This window comes from Chlorocebus sabaeus, chromosome 9 (assembly GCF_047675955.1).
Source record: "Chlorocebus sabaeus isolate Y175 chromosome 9, mChlSab1.0.hap1, whole genome shotgun sequence".
Lineage (NCBI taxonomy): Eukaryota > Metazoa > Chordata > Mammalia > Primates > Cercopithecidae > Chlorocebus > Chlorocebus sabaeus.
This window is the reverse complement of record NC_132912.1, coordinates 113,246,193-113,268,806: the sequence shown is the minus strand read 5'-3', so window position 1 is coordinate 113,268,806 and position 22,614 is coordinate 113,246,193. Positions and strand designations below refer to the sequence as shown.

Below are 22,614 nucleotides of genomic sequence, written 5' to 3'. Positions count from 1 at the left end.
TGGTGGCGGGCACCTGTAGTCCCAGCTACTAGGGAGGCTGAGGCAGGGGAATGGCGTGAACCCAGGAGGCGGAGCTTGCAGTGAGCCGAGATGGCGCCATTGCACTCCGGCCTGGGCGACAGAGTGAGACTCCATCTCAAAAAAAAAAAAAAAATTCATCATCCTAACCCTGGGTGACCTTCTCATCTGTGGACTTTCCAAGGAACCTCTGAATGGAGAGGTGGGGAAAGGAAAGGCAGGTGGAGACCTCACGCAAAGCCTTTGAGGTGAGGAATTTAGAGAGCTGGGCTGCCTGTGCTCCGCCACCACCTTGCTATTTGTTGACACAGTGCATGTCGGGAGAACTAGATGCCCTTTGAACCCTCCAGCATTGAGAAGTATGGCTGGAATCCCCGTGTTTATCAGGTGACTGGGATGGCATAAACCCCAACCAGCTCCCTGTTCCCTCAGATTAGGAACAGGCCCCAGGAGTTAGGCTGGAGCCCAGGCAGAGCCAATCATGGGGAGAAGCTGACAACTGCCCCTTCCTTCCTCCACCTATGTAGAGGAAGTTACTCACAAAGCAAGTCGATTAAACCTACTCATTGAGGGATTTACCTTGGAACTTCCAGGGAATTATCTAGAAGAATTAGTTGCAAGAGTGGAAAGAGGGGTCAGGTAGGCAAGCAGGGCAAATTTTCACCTCATTCACTTCTCCATCCCTTGGCCACTTACCCAATCTTTTCTGAGTCTGCCACATGCCAAGCACTGGAGGGAGGAGGCTGGCCACAAGCTTGGCACTCAGGCTTACTGGAATCAAGGGCCTTATGCTTTAAGGGACTCTTCAGATCATCTAACTCAGTTCACTCTTCACAGGTGAGAAATCTGAGGTTCAAGTAGAGCTTTTTGCCTAGTGTGATAGGAGAGAAGAGCCCTCAGTGGGCAGATACTCTCACCACCTCCCTATGAGGCCTGCACTAAGGAATTCTCTTGCAAGTTAACTTAGGGAAACCCCTCACTTGGAAAGCAACATTCTGTATCATCATACCTGTAGTTGCACCTCCACCACCATCACCCTGTTGTTCATTTAGAAATAAATCCCAGTGAAGCAAGCTGGGTCCCCACCCAAGGGTATTTCTACCTTATCCCAATTCACCAAGAAGTGCTTTTTTCCTTTTCCTATTTTTATTTTACACTATAAAAAACAACAACAACAACAACCAGTAACATAACTGTTTTTCTTCACATTCACATGGGTCTTAGAAAATTATTGCCTTTTCCCCTGGAGAAATAACCAACAGACAAAAAGAAAAAATAGTAGTACCACATTGCAAAATCTGCAAATCCCAGAAGTCCACAGCTTGAAGACAACTCCAGGGGCAGGGAGGAAAACAACTGTCACAAGAGACATAAGCACACAGAAGGACAGGAAGCTGAGGAAACCAGTTTTCAACACCACTGACCCAGGATACCCAGCAAGTACCCTTTTCCTCCTGGAATTTACTGCCACCACCTCGAAGGTATGACTTTTTTTGGTCTATGATCTGAGAAACTCTTTTCACAAATGAATAGTTGCTCTGAGAAGAGGTGGAATGAGACAAGTTCAAGTATGAATAAGAATCACGCCAAAGTCCAAGGTCAGTGAAGAACCCACGGCAAAAAAAAAAAAAAAAAAAAATCCAGAAAAGCCAACATCTTGCTACTTCAACCAACTGCCTCACTGGACCCAAGAGGGTATCTACAAAACATTTCAGGGTTCAAATCAGGATGCTGATCATGTCCCTACAAACCCTGTGGGGCTACTTTCCCAACTAGACGGTGATCAGCTTATGCCCTGAAGCAACAGAGACAGACATTGAAACTGCCAAAGTTCAAAAAATAAGGTGGAAATTGTGCTTCCTTCAAAATGAATTGGCTTTATAACTGCCTTTTCTCCTGGTCCAGCAACTTCTTTCTCCCACGTTGCTGCAGGTATTTATTGCCTTATGCTTGAAATGAAAAGGCGAACTTTGAGGTGCAAGGACTGGGCAGTCCCGAGAGGGCAGGGGTCTGGAAGTACAGTAGTCAGCACATGCTGTGCTCCCGTAATGGCTTGGCCTTCCTTCAGTTCCGAGGTCCGTCTGAAGTTCATTTGCAAGCCTGGTGACCACTCACTATCTCACTGGAGCAGCATGACAGAGTGAGGTCTTCAGTATTGCACAGGTATGAAATGTCCATGAGTCTTAAAACTAAAAATCACAGTTGCTCTTGGGGCCGGGCCGATTCCTCCATCCCAGTTTTAGCAGGATGTGGCCGTTGCCACAGGGCTTCTGCTGAGCTCTGAGACTGCTGAGTGGGTAGGCACCGGTGCCAGCACCGAGGCAGGGAATGTGCAGTAGGCACCCTGCATGTCAGGGCTCAGTGTCTGCAAATGGCCTATCAGTGAAGAGCCTGCTGCCTCCCCTTGGCAGGAGGGAGGCTGGGGGTTGGGCGTGGAGGGCAGGATCTCAGATTCGTACTGCAGGAGCTGGCCCATGAAGCCAAAGTTGGGCGAGACCATACTCCTCCTCTGCTTGATGTAATCGAAGGCCTCCTTCAGGCGGAACTGCTTGGTCTTCATGAGGTAAGCCATGCAGATGGTGGGTGAACGGGAGATCCCAGCCTCACAGTGGACCAGGACCTTGCCTCCCTTTTCCCTGACACAGTCTGGAAGGAAGAAAAGATGGTGGGAGTCAGTTGGGATTAGAATCTAAGGGCAATGGTAAAACATAAGAATCAAACACTGGAGTAACCTAGATATGAAACTGTTGTGCCTGCGTAAGAGCCGTGGCCCTACACTACACTTCTGCCAGTCTTTAATCCCCACTGGTGAGGACAGAGCTTTTGGGATCCCAGCAAAGACTAACCCCAAGTAGGATCTTTATATTCCTTACAGCGGCTTTATAGTTCCCCAGGATACTTGCAGATTCTGCCTCTGGAGGCGATGGCCCTGGAGAAGTCCCTTCCTGGGGATGCCATCTTAACCTAGGTTCCACTGATGGTTCCAAGAGGGCACTGGAACATCCTTGAAATTGTGCACATTTTTATTGGGCACGCACATTTTTCTAAGGAGAGCATCCCAGGCTCAAAGACTGACTTGGAGAAGCAACTCTTGCCTCTCCAGGTCTGATTCTAAGGGTAACAACCTAACCCCAATCCTGGTAGAGGTCTTCCGGCCTCTGCAGGCACCCTGTCCTGCTGTGCCAGGGCAGGATGCTTGGCTCAGCTCCCAGGGTTCTCACCACCAAACACACAATAAATAGCACATGGCCACTAATTATAGCCCTGGCTAAGTGACGCCTACTAGACGGAGGATATAAATGGCTTTCACAAATTCCATCTTGCTCAACAATGGGAGATGCTGCTATAAAGCTACCACCATCAGTTAGCATTCTTTAGCTCAATATGACAAAAAGGGGAGGATGCCTCCCTTCCTGCTCTACCCCCCAGCCCCCACCCCCAGAAAACCAGCTACAACTATTAAAAATGGGAAGGGATGAAAGGTTAAAGATACATACACATCAAATCCACAAAAAATACAGTCTTTCCAATTCCCTCTCTTGCTAGCGAGGAAACAATTACATCACAGGAAGTTAGATGTAGCTGGCACTACGCAGGCTACAGTACGCAAAAACATTTAAGATTTTGAAGGGCCAAAAGAAAAAAAAAGTCATTCCCCTTACCACCCTCCACTTCCCTGCCCCAAGGTCAAAGGATGGAAATCAATCTGCAAAGTCTAAACGGTAAAATTTCTGAGGCATCAGGGAGGAATCCTAGAGTTTCCCCATCTGAACAAAAACCCCACAGGATACCCTAAGCAGTTCAATAGGGGTGTCCTCCAATTCAGTCTGACTCAAAAGAAACAACAAAACAGTCTCTTCAAATTAGTTCAAAGGGGAGACCCCCAAGTCCCTGGAATTACAGGGTCAGACTCCTATTTCCCTTCACTCCTCTGCTGGCCTCCTTCGAAGTTTAGCTTTTAACTGGCCTAGTGCCACATCCAAGAATGCAAAGGGTCCAGAGTGCATTGCCTCTGGAGCCCGCTCGACACCTCAGGGCCTGCCTTCCACATGGCCCTCTTCCCTTGGAAGGGGTCAGTGTATATTCAGCACATGGCTCACTGGGGAGGCCCAGTCTCTCCTTCCATTAGCAGGGAAATGGAAGGGCCAAAAGAAAAAGCATCCTGTGCTTTCGAAATGCTGTGGGTTTGTGGATTGTGTATACACAGACACAATACACATACAGGATGGGGAGGGAGGGTTCTGAGAACTGGATGGGGGCGTGTTTCATGATCTCATGAAGTAGCTACCCAGGTAATTAAACAACAGGCTGAGAAGGGCAAGGCATTCCCAGGGACAGGGAGAACAAGTCAAGGGTTTCCCACCCTGAACGCATCATTTTGGCTGCCTTTCAGACTCCAAAGGAATGATCTTAGCCCAGAAGCTCAGGGGACAAGCAGGACAGGCTCGGCCTTTTGCCTCTGATGAGTTTCTTGTCAGGGTTTCCTGGGGAGCAGAAATTGTGTGGTGAATAGAGAGCCACCATGTGGCTCAAGGGGGGCCTTTAATTGCTACCTGCACTAAGTAATTATTGCTGTGCTAACACCTGCCTTTCCTCCTCCAACATCCCTTGGAACAAGATACAGAAAAATCATGCGTCAGTTTCAACAACTACATATGTTAAAGAGGAAGACGGGCGCTGGAAAGCGGGGCATGACCACAAGGTTAGAGAGTGGTACTTGCAAATCTGAAACAGAAAAAAGTCAGGGCAGCCTCCTAGCAAGATGGGGGAGAAGATGCCAAATGGGAGAACCACCCAGGCAACACAGAGCACCTGGAAACCCTAAGGCCATAGCCCTTTCCTGGCAGAAGGACCAGAGGCCAAGGCCTCGGTTTTTAGGTCTACGCAATGGAATAAATAACTGCCTAACAAGAATGCAGAAAGAAGGCAAAAGATGCCAACTTTTCTGTGCATACAGCATGGAGCTTGAGTCAAGTGCTATCTTTAATCCAAAATTAGCTGAAAATGCAAAACAAATTGCCCCAAGCCATTTGCCAAAAGTATGGAAAGCTGCTGGGGGCCCTTGGGGCTCAGTGCGTAAGTAGTGCTCTCTGAATCCTTCTGTTTGCTTTTAAAAATAAACTCAATCTACGTAGAAGCACAGTTAGGGAGGTTCTTTCCCCTGCTTTCCTCGTGTGGAGCATTACGCAGGGATGCACTCACCTTCTGCCCAGCTAGAAACAATAACAAAATCGGCAGTAAGTACTGCCATAAAATTATATTAATTCATTTATCTTGCAAATTAAAGCTCCTATTAATAGCAACTTAAATCCTCCCTTCTACCTTTTTGGTAGCTGCATCCCATGTTGGCTCCAACTCTTAGAAGCAGCATATACAAGACACTTTTCTTTCAGTGAAGATAGCTTCCATCAGGGCATCAAAAGTCAAGAACACATGCCCCAAAGGGGCTCCCAAAATAACTGAGGGGGAATGGCTAAACCTACCAATGAAATCTATTGCTTCTTGAAAGTGGGAGCTAATGTCAGCTGTGTGGCTGTCTTCCACAGGGATCCATTTGTAGTGTAGGTGGGTTGTGCAGGCCTCGGAGGTCCGTCGGGAGACATTCAGCAGGGCTGTGATGTGCAGGTTGGCGAGGAACTCGCACTTGGACGCATGGTAGGCACTTCCAAGGTAGAGGAAGGGAAGGATTTCAACTGGGCCACCCTGGAAGCAAGGACAAAGGACAATCAGGAAATATTGGATTGGCCTGTTCATTTGAGAGAGGAAAAAACAACTCTGACCTATTTGCTTCTTAAGATGGGTGGTTCCCTTTCTGGTTTCCCAGTAGAGTTCAGAGCCAGGGCAGTTGAACTGAGTGTGCGTGGTATCTCCATCCCGGCCAACTCTACCTTACATGGTTGCCTTGTGACTCAATGACAGCAAAATCCACACAGCAAAGAGTTCACATTTTTGCACATATCAAGGAGGTAGGATATGATGGCATTCTTCCTGTGCTGACAAGGATGAGAAGTCACGTGGTATCATGGGAAATATCGATGGGGCTGTGTTGAAATTACAGCTGCCCTGAGAGTAACAGGGCAAGCCTCTTTGCCTTGGGACAGTCTCACTTTCTTTACAGCTAAAATGGACCAGGACTCAACATGGTGTGTGTCCTCCTTTACAGTCTTGGCATTTTATATAGCGTATTTTTTTTTTTTTTCCTTTTTGGAAAGACGGAGTCTTGCTCTGTCACCCAGGCTGGAGTGCAGTGGCACAATCATAGTTCACTGTAATCTTGAATTCCTAGGCTCAAGAGATCCTACCATCTCAGCCTCCTGAGTAGCTGGGCCTACAGGCATGCACCACCATGTATGGCTAATTTTATAAATTTTTTTGTAGAGCTGAGTTCTTGCTATGTTGCCCAGAATGGTCTTAAACTCCTGGCCTCAAGCAATCTTCCTACCTCAGTCTCCCAAAATGCTGGGTTATAGGCGTGAGCTACCAAGCCTAGCCTATATAATGTATTTCATCAAACCTAAGACACTGTTGATCCTAAGATGCATCCAGGTTTTAGAGATGTTAAAATGCACCTCCGCCCCCAACAAAAAAGTATGCTTTTTAGAAATGAAAATAACCACTACCTACTCAGAATCTTTAGATAAAAAATGCTGTCAGGCCACAAGCAGAGGGGCTTCCTCGCCTCTGACCTTCTTCACACGGGGGTTTGTTGGGGTGCTGGTGAGACCTGCTTACAGAACCATCCTTTTGGGAGGCTACCCACAGCCCAGGTTTCTAGTCAAGGGGGAACCAGAGACCATCCACCTTGAGGCAAAACTAAAATGAACCACCGGTTAAGACTCTGGCAGTCTCAGCATTTACAGGGCTCTAAAGGTTGCAGAAAAGTCAGTGATGATTGGAAAAATGGGAGCCCTTAGAGGCTGAGAGGGAAACACGGGGCTGGGTGACAGTGGCTATGTCTTTGGGAGCCTTTCCCATGCCAACCATCTGCTTCCTGTGTTTCCATTTCCTGTCCTGGAATATGAGCGGAATGGAAACTCTCAGCCAGATCCATAACAGGGAAGGGTGCTTGGGACAGGGGCCAGCCACAGGCAATTCTCAATTTACCCCGCACCCGGCGTTAGCTTTTTGTTTCCTAAGAACTCAAGTGTTTAAGCAAAGGCCAGTTCAGTCACTTGGAAGAAAATTACAGAGGATTTTACATAAGGTAATAGTAACTACTGGTATTTTTATCAGCATCTACTGTGGCTGGCTTCTGGGGGCTTAACCCTTCAGATGTGCCTACATCATACCAATTTCACAAAATCTGTGACGTAGGTAACATTATTCCCATTTTACAGATGGGCAACTTGAGGCTCAGATGCATTTAATAACTTGTCCAAGTCAGAGCTAGTCAGTGATGGAGCTGGGCTGAAACCCAAACCTGATGGTGTAGCATGAGATGCAAGGCCTTGTCTGACTCCATTTCAATAGTGATCAATATGAGAAAGTATTTCAGGTAAAGACAGGAAGGAAAAAATTCCCTTCTTTCCTCTCTTCCTCTAGAGATAAAATGTCCATCTGCATCCCCTCTTCAAAACCTCTCCAAACTTCCATGCATACAGAGCAGCCTTCATAGTGGCAAAGTGGTGCAATGGTTAAGAACCTGGGCTTGGGCGTCAGACAGCAGAGCTCTTGGGTTAAGTTCCAGAGCTCCATGCTTACTACCTGATGTGATCTTGGACAGCTTCTTTAACCTATGACCTTTGTCTCTAAACAGGGGATAATACCTATCCTCTCTGGATAATTGGTAAGGTGTAAATGGGATAATGAGTGCATTAAAACCTGGCACGTTACATAGCTGCCACTGTCACTGGGATTGAAGAATGAACAGAACGTGGCTTCTCTCCACGGGGAAGACACAGGGTTTTAGGCAATCCAAGCAGGTCTAGTCCTGACCTGAGCTGGACCCACTCCCTGGGCACAGCATCCCCACCAGCTAGAAATCAGGAAAACAGCAGAGGTGGTACAAAGTTCTTGGGAAAGGAGTCAGAGTTCCAAGTCCAGATTCATGTGGCCACTGATGACTTATGGGTCCCCACCAATGGACAGGCTCGCCCTTTAAGGAGCAGGCTGGATGGTTGACTCAAGATCTCCTCCTCTCCTGAGTGCCTGGAAACTGCTGATACACCAGACCTGGGATCTATCCAATTTCTTTTGGAGCTTAGCCCAACACACCCCTGAAACTACATTTCTTTCCCTTTTTGAACTTCTGTTTAGACCAAGAGGGAAGAAGCCAAAGGCCTTCAGAAACCCCAAAAGTTAACATGACCTCGCCTGGCTGCTCTAAATGCAGAAGCGTTTCTAAGAAGTAGCATTAGGGGGTTCCCCAGATGAATCCAAGACACATCAGGGCCTTCTCACCCCTCACTTGGCCAAAGATGTGCTGTGCTTTCACAACATTCTGCCAAGGCTTATTTCTCTTTCACTTTCTCAGAAATGGGGGGAAAACATAACCCAAACAAACAAACAAAAGTAGAAATCTAGCGAGGCCAGATGTCCACAGCTTGAAAGCCATGGGTTCATCATATACTGTAAGGGTGTTTAATAAAGGAAAACAAATCCTAACCCTGGCATCTGGACAAGCTAATAGGCTTCCTGACCAAGGAGCCCGTTCAAGAAAAGGTCACCTGGCTTTGCTTCGAAGTCTATCCCCAGGGACAGGGTTTTGCTCATGGCAGGGAGCTGGCATTTTAGCATCTAGCAATCTTTCTTCTTATGATTTGGATATGTTCTTGGTTTACGTGAAAAGTTTGAAAGGTTCCTCCCACTAGGTCAGGTGTCTAGATCAGAGGCCATGCGGAAAACAGAACAAGGTCCTGAAATAATCAGAACAGGGAGCTGAGAGAAAGGGGTTCTGAGCCTGATGTGCCTTGAACCAGCTGCAGGACTCTGCAAAATCAAGAATCTCACTTGTCACAGAACACTTCTCTTCCCTTCCATAAAATGAGTAGGCAGGTTTTTACCTCTGGTTTCTGCCAGATTTGGATTCTCACCTGCTTTTTCATTTTCCTGGATGGTACTACGTAACCCCCTTCCACTTTATTTTTCCCTTTAATGAGTTATCACAAAGCACTCATTTTTAGAAGAAACATAAAAACTCACTAGTTTACAGAAACATGAAGCCCTCTAGTATCTTTTGATTTCCTCTGGTTTCAGTATCTGTGGAACTGTAAGCATTAGAACCCCTTAGAGGAGCCTACTTAGCCACCCAAACAGGACTTCCTCTATAGAACCCCCACCAACACCAGTTTCAGTTAAACATACCAACAAGACACACCTTGACAGGTACCGGGATGCTTTGCAGAAACTGCAGAGCATGGACAATTACAGAGAAAAGCAACACAGGAAGCCTGAAAGTCAACTCTGAAATGTCTTCAGGGAAACCTAGACCAGTATTTTAAAGCTTCTCTGAACCTCCGAAGCCAGATGACAATAATGTAGCTTTCACTTCCCCTTTTCCGCAGAAGCTGCCAAGCATCCTGTGGCTGGTTTGCTCTTGTCAGCTTGTTTGCTGGAAGGAGGCCCATTTACTCTTGGATGGAAACTCAAGCTGGCAAGCAACAGAGGCTCCCTAAAGCCAGGGGATTTTGCCAACACCCTGATCCACAAAAGAACTAACCATCGTTGCAGAGTGGGAAGAGAACAGTCAGGTGCTGAGGAAAGAAGTCAGACAGGAGCCCAGAATACCAGTCAGGACACCTCTTCCCCATCATGTACCTGGTCATAAGCTGGCCTGTAGCTGACGTTTACCACTGGTTTTCCACACTGGCTGATGAGGGCTCTCTCATTCTCAATCTTCTCTTGTGAAATGGGTTTTACATCCACACAACACTCGGGATATTCCGAGTAGAAGGTCTCATATCCCCCTATAAAAACAAACAAAAAGGTGAGACAGATGGTTAGCATCAATTTCTCACCCTGTCAGAAAATACCCACAGTTAATCAACACTCTGAGGGTTACACAGTTAACAAATAATAATAATAATAAGCCAATACAGATTGTGGTCATTAAAAATTGAGCAAAACCAGCAAACAGATTTAGAACCGAAAGGGACTCTACATACACAAACCTCTAAAAAGAACTCCTTCAGAGGCAATGATTAACTTTTTGTGTCTATCAGAAGCAGCTTAAACTGTGAAAGAAAGTATCTAGCATCTGGCAAATATTAACCAAACCCCTCCAGAAAACAAAGGCTATTTTCTCTCTTGTTTATCTAAAAGGAAGGTGTGATTATGCAAAATTTCATTAATTGGCGAGAAGATAGGCTCCTGAAGTGGCTTCTTCCCCAGCCCATCTGCTCTAAGCAGGATTCTAGCTGGTACCTCCTCCATTCATAAGGAAATGGGGGCTGATACGAGGTTTCAACTCAGGGCAGTAAAATAGCCTGGCTTCTCACTCACAAGGTGCTAAGAACACTGCTGACAATCCTTTCTAGGTCCAATCTGGAGTCATCAATCCAGTTAATTACCTTCTAAATCAACTGAAAGAATAAGGACTTCTGAATTTAATTCTCAGCCCTCCTGAGCAAAAACTGTCTCTGTCCCCTTCGTGACCACCCTATCTTCTTATCCTCACTTTTCCTACTTCTCCTCTACTCCTCCTGCACGGCCCCCCAACCAATCAATAAGTCAACTTATAGCATGTATGACTCTCAGAATCCTTAATATTACATTTACACCTCTCCAAATGGATGTAAGGTAAAAACGACCCTCTGAGGCCGGGCGCGGTGGCTCACGCCTGTAATCCCAGCACTTTGGGAGGCCGAGGTGGGCGGATCATGAGGTCAGGAGATCGAGACCATCCTGGCTAACACAGTGAAACCCTGTCTCTACTAAAAATACAAAAAAATTAGCCGGGCGTGGTGGCGGGCGCCTGTAGTCCCAGCTACTCAGGAGGCTGAGGCAGGAGAATGGCGTGAATCTGGGAGGTGGAGCTTGCAGTGAGCCGAGATCACGCCACTGCACTCCAGCCTGGGCAACAGAGAGAGACTCTGTCTCAAAAAAAAACAAAACAAAAACAAAACAAAACAAAAAAGCAAACGACCAAAAAAAAAAAAAAAAAACCCTCTGAACAAGTCACAGAAACTTGCAAATGTAAGTAAGCCTTCTTGGGCCCATCTGAGTGGGGAAGAACCCTCAGAATGCTGAGGGCTGCCAGGTACAACAGGCCACCCTTGCTCGGGAAACTCCTTTGCTGGTAACCCAGAGAGCAACCTGAGGCATTTCCCAGGGCCTCCAGAAAGCCCACTCGTCTTTTTCTGGCCTAGAGAATTCACTTGGAGTCAGATGCATTAAACATGCATTCTGAGACCACGAATTTTCCACAGAACCCCCTTTTTCTTTTCTGACTTTGGGTGTTGTGATGCTGGCTTTTTTAAAGCCCTGCAGTAGACAAATGGTTAATGGACTACAAGGCAGTCTCCAACTCCCTCCCAGAAGCTGCAGCCAATTCCTAGAATGAGTCATCCTGCCATTACTGCTTCCTCTCAGCTTGCTGGAACTGCCCCGCCCCCACTTAGTACACCCAGATCTCCTCTGTGGTCACCTCACTAGCAGCCCACTGCACCTGCCCGTGAGCTCTTGGTCCTCCCCAATGACCATGCTCCCCACCATAACGGGAGGCCACTGCGGAGGTGCAAGGTGGTGCTATAGGCAGTTTAGCTTCCCATGCTCTGCCACAGCCCCTGGGCCCCTTAACCTTCCAGCAGTCAAGACAGAAAGACACAGGTTCACACTGACCCACAGCTTCCTTGGAAGAGGTATCCCTAGTCAGTAAACCACCTGATCACTTCCTGTGCCTAGACCTCAACATTATGGGTTCCAGGAGACAGACAAGGATTTGGACGGGAATTTGGAGTTAAGAATGACCTGGGCCCTCCCAAACTTCAGAATGAAGGTTGGGGAAGATGAAATCTTCAGGCTACCCCATCTTCTGGCTTTAAATAGATTACTTCAGAGTTGGCTATAGCGGGAGGACAGACAGGAGGTTCGGGTATGGGTTGGATCCTGCCTGCTGTTGACAAAATTTAGTCCAGGGACAGATAAACAGGGCCTTGCCTCTTCAAGCTGGGATTCAGAGGAATCCTACAGATTAAATGGTCTCAGTCTTTCACCCACTCCCATCAGAGGTGTGGAGAGACAGAACATTCCTCTCTGGTGCCTCACTTAAGTTGCAAAAGCCATGGCAATTCTTAGAGCTACTTCAGCCTTCTTTTGGAATGAGTCTGCTTTCAATCACCACCACATTACCAGGGAACAGAGAGAGCACAGATACTATATATAAATAAGCACTGACCACGCAATCCAGCCATCACCATTTCATTTTAGTGGTTGTTTGGGAGACAGGGGATTATGGAAAGTGTAAAAAGGCATTGACCCCGCCAAGATCTCAGATGCCACCAGATTAAAACCTGAACTCCTTTCTGCACATGAGTTAAGTAAAGAAATAAAAATTTTCTCTGGCAACAATTTAAAGTTTAGTAGTCGTGTTATAAGGGTAGGCATGAAGCAATTTCTACTGAAATTTAACATGCATATAATTCTTGACCTGGCAATTCTCATGATTTACTGAAAGGCACTGCACACGCAAGAGCACATGGAGAAGGAGATCTACCCCACTGCTTGAACAGTGAGGCCGGACGCAACCTAATGGCCATTACAGGAGACCGGTTCAATGTGAAACAGACATGTATGGTCAGATATGGACAAGTCTCCCTGATCTAGATGGATACAAGAGGCAAGACAGGAACTACACAAAATCGATCTATTTCTAAGGTTCTTATGAAAATTATCTAAAGGTAAACAAGAAATAGTTGACTGTTTCTGGGGAGTGGAACTGGGTTCTAAGATATGCAAAAGACCCGCTTCTCATCATATGGCCTTCATGCTGTTCAAATTTGTACCTATGTATATGTTACCTTCTTTTAAAAAACATTTTAACAGTTTTCCTGAGATGTGAGTCTACAGAGTTGCCTACTTTGTGGCGATAACTTCTAAACTGTCAGCAGGGCCTGCTTAGAGAAGCATGGGGAGCAGAGCGGGGACCAGGAAGGGTCTCCTGGAACCTCTTTCATGCTACTTAAGAGGCATAAACTTTTCCTAAGAACAGGAGACAAAAACCATATTGGGAAGAGAAAGAAATCAGGAGCCGCGCTGAAACCTCTGCAGAGCCAGAAGGCCATCCCTCTATCCCCTGGGGGCTAGGCTGCCAGAAGAAGGACGATTACCATCTACCTCTGTTATCTCTTCAACAGGAAATCAACAGGGGACCAGTCAGCAGGAGGTGCTAGCAGAGAGGGGAACTGTCTCCAGAATCTTCCTGGCCCGGAGTGTGTGAAACTCAAGTTGCATGGCTTTAAAACAGGCTCCTAACTCTCGGCGCCGCCGGCTCCCTGCACCGAGCTCTGATCCCCATCACTGCTACATTCCAAGGTGCCTGCGCCAGGGCTGGCACAGCCTTGGGGCCCTGCTGGGGCTAAGCCCTCATCTCTTCATGTGGGTCAGGTCTCCCCGGGTGTCATTTGAGGTTACAAAGGACTCAAATACAAAGCAGGAGCAGTCATAGGAAGTGACCCAGAAAAAACCAGCGCTTTGGACTTTGAGAGTCAATCACCCACCCACCACTAGAAGCCAAAGTTATCTTCCCGGCAGGTGAAATGGGCAGGCCTGTGGCGGTAGCTCCGGGAGGTGTCAAATCAAAGGCCGCAGAATCTCCACACCACCCTGCCCCCGCGCACCTCTATTTCCTAGCTGGCCGGCTGTAGGCTCGGCTCAGTATGGGTCCCAGGGATAATCCTGGGGCGGAGGAGGGAGGAGGTGAAAAGGGTGGGAAGGATGTGAGCTCCAAACTGAGCTAGAGAAAGATCTAGGAGAGAAGAGGCCGGAGGGAAACAATAAAAAGCAATAAAATGAAATGGAAAGGGAAGGGACTCGCCAGGTCAAAAAGGCAAGAGGGGTCGGTGAAGACACAGCTGGCTAGGCGGGAGGAAGGGGGGCACCAAGTCGCCACACCATGGGGGAAGGGGTCGCGACCTGCTGATCTCACCAGATCAGTCTATCAGGAAGGCCCCAAGCCCTGACCCCAGCGACAGTGGCGAAGCTCTCGTCTTGAAAAGGGGCTCGTGCCCAGCACGGGCCGACGGCCCCCAAACTGCTAAGCAGCAGCAGCCCCCGCAGCATAACCAACTCCACCCAGCCCGGCGGACAGACCGGCTGCCAGGCGCTTTCGAGGAACTCGGGTGGGGAAGAAGGGGAGCTCTGAGTGTTGACATTTGCAGTGCCCTCCCAAGCGCACAAGAAGCCCGAGTGCAGACTCCGGCAGGTGGTGACTCTCCCGGTCCCAGGGTGTAGGATGGCGCCCCGGCACAGGGAGGGGACCCAGGGGCGCCGGAGGGGAGAGCGTGGCAGAGACCCCGCGCGCTCACCTTTGAGGAAGTAGACCCGCGGGCCGGCGGGCAAACAGGCGAGCAGCGAGGTGAGCACGACACGGGCGGCGCTCTCCTCCCGCAGCTTCTGCCAGTGGCGGCTGCCCTGGTCCAGCACCACCACTGCCGCCACGCCGCCGCCGCCCTCCTGCAGGAGCCGCGCGCGCGCCGCCTCGTCGGGCAGCACGTAGCGCGCCGACACTGCGCCGCCCCGGGCCCGCCGCAGCACCACCGAGTTGAGGTTGACGTTGAGCGAGCCGCGCACGTTCGAGGCGGCGAAAGCCAGGTAGGGCCGGCAGTCGAGCACCACGCAGCGCGCCGCCGCCTCCTTGCGGAGCATCTTGCGCAGCTGGCGCCCGTCGAGCGACGTGACCTTCATGCCGCCGCCGCCGCCGCCGGCCAGCGGCCCCGCGCCGCGCGCCCCGCGGGTGCCCACGGCCAGGATGCCCGCGGGCGAGGCACGGGAGGGCGACCCGCGGGGCTGCGGCCGCGACGGAGCCCGGCGCCCGAGCGGCGGCGCAACTCCGCGTTCTCGCCCCGCGCGCTCGATACCCAGCCCGGCCGCTCGCCGCCACAGAAGCCGGGGATTCCGCCGGCCGCGCAGCGTTTTATGTGAATGAGTGCCGCCCGTGACGCGACTGCCCATATAAGGCCAAATATGGGTGTTTCCCCGCCCCTCGGGCTGTGGCCACGCCCTACCGGGGGCGGGGCAGCGGGGGCGAGGGACTCGCGGGGAGGGTGCCGGCATTAGAGCAAGAGGAAGTGGAAGGCGCCTCCTCGTTTTCTCCTCCGCGCTGTGTTGAGGAACTCACTCGCACATCACCCGCGGCTGCCGGCCGTGTGTCGAGGCGCTCCGGGGCCACAGTAACCCCCGCGGTGCGGACCGAGGAGGAAGCGCCGTGGGAGGCGGGGCGGCGCCGCACGATCCGGCCTTCGGCTTCACGGACGTGGGCCGAGAACCCGCCCGCGCCGCGCTGAGCAGGGCCGAGGGAGCCGGCCAGGGCCACAGAGGAGTCCGGAACGGATTCCTGTCGCTACTGAGGTCTGCGCGTGTAAGGGGAGGACGTGGGAGATTTGCCTCGAGGGGTGGGGTATGGATGACTGGAGGGGTCGGGCGCGGGTTGGTCATTGTTGAGGCTGGGTGATGGATGGCCGAATTCATTACATTGTTTTCTCCACTTTTCTGTATGTTTGAAATTTTTCATAATAAAGTTTCTAAAAGTAAAAACGGGGGCTGGGGGTCGGCGGTGAGAAAAGCCATTTAATCTCCCTAAATGGATTCTGCCCTCAAAGGATTGACGCTCTTCTCTCTGTCACTCTCCAATAATGATTAGAATAATAAGTTGTATTTTGAGGAGCTGTTTTCTGGTCCCTGGGAAACCCGTGGTGAACTCATCAGTAGCATCAGCGTGTATCCCACGATGGAGCTCAGTTCAGCCAACTGTTGTCCAGGTGGCTTCTGGATTTGGGGGATTATCTGTGGATCAAGTTTAATCTCAGGCTGTCTGCCCCCACCGGTCTCCAGGGGCTTCAGGCCTTCCACCCCTATTCCTGGGGAAGCAGACACAACTCACCCATTCAGCAAGCATTTATTGAGGGTCAGCTGTGTGCCAGGGCTCCGCTAGCTGTGGGGACACGTGGATGGAAACAGGTTTCTGCCCCCAAGCTCACTGCCAACCATTTTATTGTTAGCCTGGCTGGGACTGCTTGATGGAAAACAGTCTGCCCGCACTAGACAAGGGCTTGTTGACAACTGACATAAGGGAAGGAGGTTTTCAGAAGGAAGCAGAGATCAAATTCTGAAATCAGATGCAATCAAATCAGACACCAGAACAGCCGGCATTGCCTCTGGGTCACTGCTGCATTCACCAAAAGGCGCTGTCCTAGGCTTACCAGTGGGGTCTTGGTGAAGACGTGATGCGGGGGCCTTCTTTCTCTTTGTGGTTATCTGTGACAGCCTTCCCTGCAACCTGCTCTTCCTCCAGCACGTTCTGTTTCTGTTACCGGCTCTTTCCACCCCCGATATCTCAGCCCAGAGCCACACACGTACGTGGAGCACCCACGTGGGCCAGGCTTTGTTTTGGGGCTGGCGGCACCAACGTGAGTAAGACTTGTACTCAGCCCCAGCTGCCCCCAGCCCAGAGGGGAGGGGAGGGCCTGTAGTCGGTGGGGAAGAGCGCCCAGCAGGGGTGTGGCAGGGTGGGGCGTGGGCTGGAGAAGGCCTCCCAGAGGAGATGAGGGCTGAGGCCAACTCCGAGGAATTAATTGTAAGCCAGACTGCGAAGCAGGAGGGGAGATTCCAGGCAGAGGAAACTGCTTGAGGTAAAGAAAACAAAAAAACACAAAACCCAGCATGGTGCGTACTGGAGGTACGTGGGAGACTAAGGCCCTTCTGGTATTTATTAGCAGATTAAGCAGGGTCAGGCAACAGAGGGCCTTGTGCTGTTTGACTCAATTGGGTCTTAGTCTTTGGCCGGACAGTCCCCAGTGAGGGATCTTACTCAGTGACCAGATCCAGATAGCATTTGGGAACATCGCTGAGGCGGCTCTGTGCGGGATGAGTGTTTTATTTGAGAGTGGGGGAGGAGTCCGGGGTCTGGGGGATGTATGGGAGGATTTCATGGGTAATCTAGAGCTGAGCTGATATGGGCCTGCCAGAAAAGCAGCTATGGGGAGGCCATAAGAATGGGAGCGCATTGAGGAAGTAAGATGCTGGGAGGGGTGAGATGGGGAGAGAGAACTGGAGACTGACACCAAAGATTTTTTTTTTTTTTTTTTTTTTTTTTTTAAAGATACGTTCTCACTATGTCGGCTAGGGTGGTCTCAAATTCCTGGCCTCAAGTAATCCTCCCACCTCAGCCTCCTAAAGTGCTGGGATTATAGATATGAGCCACCACACCCAACACCCAGTTAGCATTTTTCTTTTCTTCTTTCTTTCTTTCTTTCTTTCTTTCTTTCTTTCTTTTTTTTTTTTTTTTGAGACAGAGTTTCCCTCTGTCGCCCAGGTGGGAGTGCAGTGGTGCGATCTCGGCTCCCAGATTCAAGCAATTCTTCTGCCTCAGCCTCCTGGGTAGCTGGGATTGCAGGTGCACGCCACCACGCCAGGCTAATTTTTGTATTTTTAGTAGAGACAGGGTTTCACCATGTTGGTCAGGCTGGTCTCAAACTCCTAACCTTGTGATCCGCCCGCCCCCAACATGCTGGGATTATAGGTGTGACCCGTGAGCCACCATGCCCGGCTGACACCATAGTTTTTAACCTTTAGATAGGAACTCTACAGGAGCAGGTCTGGGGTGAGGGTAGCAGGAAAAGGAGGAGTGGGTGAAGTTTATTCATATTAATAAGCTAGAGTTGGTCACACCAAGGAGGGTGCCCAGAAAGCAGAAGGGTGGCTTGGCACCTGGTGTAGGAGGGTTATCTGTCAGCTGGATTGCTTCCTCACGTCCCATGTCCAACAGATTACTAAATTCTGGGGCCTGGCTTCCCAGAGCTCTCGTCTGACTCATCCTGTCTAGTCCCACGGCCAAGGCCAGCTTTGCAGGTATGTGACCTGTGCAGCCAAACGGACCCATACTTAGAAGGGCCCCCCACTTGTTTTAATGCTCTGTTGTTATTAAATTGTTAATTTTGTACAGGAGATCCTGCGTTTTCCTTTTGCACTGGGCCCCACAAACTCTGTAGCTGGTCCTGCCCATTGCTGTAGTGAAAGGGCCCCATTATCCGCCATCCCCACTGGACCCTACGTTAGCATCACATATCCCAGTCTCAAAGCCCCCTCCTTGCTCTCTCATCCTCTACAATGTGGTCTTAAGCTTACATCTAAGCACAGAGCCCACCTCCTCTGCTAAAAAAATTTCACTGCCACCTATGCACTGTCTTGATAAAATCCAAATTCCTTAGTGAAACACTAAGGTCCTTGGTCTGGCCAATTGGTCACAACCCACCTCTAACATTTCTCACCTTCCTTCTCATCACCCCTCCCCCCACCACCCCCATCCTTTGTAAAGCAATCCTTCTCCACCTTCACACAGCTCTGGAGCACGTTCAGGACGCCACCCCTTAATCCCCCAGCCTATTAGCTGTCACCCTCTTAGGGGTTCTCACTTCCCTTCCCCCCTAGCCTGACACGTGAGTGTTATCTGTCCTGCCATTAGCCTGCAGCCTCCCAGGCTAGACTTAGGGGCCTTATCCAACCATCTGTGTCTCCTTCACAACACCCTCACATGGTGAGGGCTGAATCAGTGTTGGTGGAATGGAATTCAGTGCTTGTTGAGACATGAGAGTGGCCAGCTTTTTAGGAGGCACCTGGGGAGAAAGTTGGTAACAGCACAAATCAGGGCCCTAGACACTGGGTAAAAGGCAAAATAGAAAACTGGGGGTGCACAGTCCATAGATGAAGGACCTGGAGTCCATCAGCCACAGGTCTAGGAGGAAGAGGAGAGTGTCTGAGAATGGAAGGGCTTAATGGAGCAACTAATCTCTTGCCTGTCTCCCAAATACTTTGGAATGGGGGTGAGAATGGGCTCAGGGAAAAAAGCAAGATCTAAATTAATATTGTGAGTCCATGAGGCAGGACCTTGTCCTATTCATTCATCTTGCCCCGCACCAGTTATTTTCAGAGGGGGAGTAAGTGTTTTAGGGTTCTTGGCCCTCGTTTGACCAGTCATCCTAACCCTCATGTCTTGGGTCATCGTTATAATCCGGGGCTACCTTTTGGAAGGTCATGGGGTGCCCTTTTGCAAAAGTTATGGGCCCCCTCCTTGGAAACTGCACACACACCATACAGCTTACAATTCAGGGAGTTCACGGGTCTGCAGAATCCTGGAAACTCCCATGTCTGGTTCTACTCATTGTAACCTCAGTGGAACCTTCCAGCAGTCCTCTCCAGCTCCTCCCCAGCTCCTCAGCTCTGCTTCCCTCCACCCATCAAGCCCTCCCCAGCCCATAAGGTGGACCAGGTGGCCTGTGGGGATGAATCAGAGTGTCCACAAGTGCAGGGGCCCAAAGACATCCCAGAGCAAATCCAAGGATCCCTCTACAAGCCCCAGCCCACTCAGAAGGATGCATTTTGCCCCCTTTGTTTTAGATTATGAAAGTAGGGGCATGCTCATTGTTGGAAATGTGGGAAATGCAGAGAAGTTAAAATGATGCTTTTTGTTTAGGGTGCTGCTGCTTCTGGCTTAAGATCCTAAATCAAAGCAGCTGCCAGATCTGGACCTAAGACTTGCTTCCTACCACCTTACATAGAGGAAAGAGCACTGGACTAGGAATCAAAGATCTGGATTCCCATCAAATCTCCGCTATTACTAGCTTTTATCTCTGTTTGTGTGTTTATTTATTTGTTTATTTATTTATTTATCTGTCTACCTAGTACCTTTTGTGAATATGAGTGTTTCTCACTGAGACCCTCCCATCTGTCTTGCCCCCGATCCTAGAATTTAACAAATACCTTGTTTACTGAAGGGTACAGATAGCACATGCCATGTGACTGTTGAGAATCACTCACCCTCTTAGAGGCATGGTTTCGTCTTCTATAAAATAAGGATGTTCGTCCCTATTTGTTAATGATGAGTGACAATGACATAAGGTACATAAAGCTGTATTGCATGATGCAAACATAGCATCATATTTGTAGGATTGTTGCTAATAATACTATCCATCAGCAAAGCAGTCATTCATTTACTCAGTCAAATACTGATGCACTGGTACATTCAGTTTCCTCCTTTGTAAAATGGGGATAAAAATAGGACTTAGCTCATAGGGTACTTAAAATTCAGTGAGTTAATACATATAAAATACTTAGAGCAGTCCTTGGAACATATTAAGAACTCAGTACATATTAGCTAGTTGAGCAGGCTGTAGTATTTGTTCCAGCCAAGAAAAGACTGTTCTCTAACAGCACAGGAAATAAAGATGGGGTTAGGCACGACACGGCAGCAGGACTTACCTTCTGTCTAATTCAGCTGGCAGTCAGAGAAAGAATTATTAGAAGCCTATGAGCTTGTTCTCCCGAAGATCTACTGAGTACAGGGGGAATATTTAAAGAATAAAAATCCCGAGACCCACTTACAGTACGGGAGAGACAAGAAGCTGTTCACACAATAATAAGTGCTAAATTCCTTTCTTTTTATACTGAAAACTGAAGTTTTAGAGAAGAGAAGGATCAATAAAGACTGGAATATTAGAGCAGACAGGCCTAAAAGAGGATTTTAGATTTGATAAAGAATTCCTCCAGTTCTCAGAGCAGGGACTTTGGAGGGTAACAACTTGGATTTCAGTCCTTGCCTGCCACTTACTGATTGTGTGACCTTGGAAAAGTTACTTCAGCTCTGTGAGCAATGATTCTCTCATCTGGAAAACAAAACAAAACAAAATGAAACAAATCAACGAGGGTAATAATAACACCTACCTCACAGGGCTGATAAGAAGATCAAAAAGTACCTACATAAAGCCCTTCTCTGCGCTCCTGGAGCATGGCGAAGGCTCCATGTGAGCCACTATTTTTGTGTGTGTGTTTGTTTTTTTGTTTGTTTTTTAATGAAAAGTCATGGGCAGCACCAAAGCTCAGAATTTTGGCAGTAAGGAATTATCATTCTACCTTGAAATTTGCCAGAAGGGGAACTGACTGCCTCATGAGACATTTTTGAATGAAGCCGAAAAAGGAAACAAGTGTATCCTGGCATTTTACGAGATGCTAGATATGTCCTTAGGACTTAATCCTCAAGACTACCCTATGATGTAAGTACTATCTTTTGTCCCTATTTTACAGTTGGCCAAGGTCACATAGCTGAAACGGACTTCCGTGTGTCTTCTACCTTTTGCTTTCAGGTCTGGAAAAATGCAGTGTAAATCTAGACCCTCTTTGAAATATTGAAGATGGTGATCTTATCCCTTCCTCACTTTCTGTTTTCTAAAATAACAGTCCTTGTTCCTTACAATGTCTGTTTTCCAGATTCTTAGAAGACTTTTTGCTTATCTTCCATAACTCTTTACTTGTAATCCCTGAATGACACCAGGATATGGCAGAGAATGTCCATTTACTTAAAGTTCAAAGGTCCTACAGAAAAGAGTTGTTAGCCTGACACGATGGTATGAGCCTGTAGTCCCAGCTACCTGGGAGGCTGAGCCAGGAGGATTGCTTGAGCTCAGGAGTTTGAGGCTGCAGCGAGCCATGATCACGCCACTGCTCTCCGACCTGGATGACAAAGCAAGACCACATCTCAAAATAAAATAAATAAAATAAAATAAAATAAAGTATAAAATAGTGGGGCTGCTAAGTGTCCTGGACAGCATTAGAGAAAAGAAGAGGTGGAAGAGTGCGAACACCTGAAAGGAAAGAGATGCGGGTGTTCCCTCTCCCTTGAGTAGCCACCGGCTATCCCTGGAGCATAGGAGTAGGATTTTATCCCCCAGCTTCGGACTCCCCAAGCAGCACTTCCTTTCTGTGGTTTGACTCCAATTTGGATGGTGCTCAGGCAACCTTGAAAGCTTATAGGAAGTAGGCTGGAGTGGGAGGAGTTTAGGGGAATATTTGTCTTCTCTCCTGTTTTGCCCTAGAGATTCTGGCCAGAAAGACAAATGGCTGGTACAACTTTGCCTTTTTCTTTTCTTCTTTTGAGACAGAGTCTTGTTCTGTTGCCCAGGCTGGAGTGCAGTGGCATGATCGCGGCTCACTGCAGCCTCCCAGGCTCAAGCAGTCCTCTCACCTCAGCCTCCTGAGTAGCTGGGACCACAGCTTCACTAATTTTTAAGTTTTTTTGTAGACATGAGGTCTCCCTATGTTGCCCAGGCTGGTCTCAAACTCCTGACCTCAAGTGGTCCTCCCGTCTTGGCCTCTGGAAATACTGGAATTACAGGTGTGAGCCACTGTTGCGGCCTCTTTTTTCTTTTTCTTTTTTTCTTTTTTTTAAGGTCTTTATTTGTTAAATGGGAAGTCTGTGCCATCAAGTGAGCATTGTGTTTACTCCGTAGTAAGAGCCTGAGTGGGCCACTGGGAGAAAACTATACATTAAATGTAAATAGCCTCTGGGTAGAGAGCCCCTGGCTGGTTTCCTTTCATTTCTCTCCTTTTCTCTACTATGGTATCTGGAGGCTTTTCCCAGACTCCAGTTTCTCACCACCCTCACAGATTTTG

General features: G+C 48.8%; 1 protein-coding gene across 1 annotated transcript; it reads right to left on the bottom strand.

Moving 5' to 3' along the window:
* Positions 1–930: 930 nt before the first annotated feature.
* DUSP5 (dual specificity phosphatase 5) lies at positions 931–15,066 on the bottom strand. The gene is made up of 4 exons (XM_007964077.3): positions 14,481–15,066; positions 9,775–9,923; positions 5,502–5,721; positions 931–2,664 (listed from the first exon to the last, which is right to left on the bottom strand). Exons 1-4 carry the CDS (start codon positions 14,857–14,859, stop codon positions 2,258–2,260), a joined length of 1,155 nt encoding a protein of 384 aa, XP_007962268.3. The 5' UTR covers positions 14,860–15,066; the 3' UTR covers positions 931–2,257.
* Between the last annotated feature and the right edge of the window lie 7,548 nt (positions 15,067–22,614).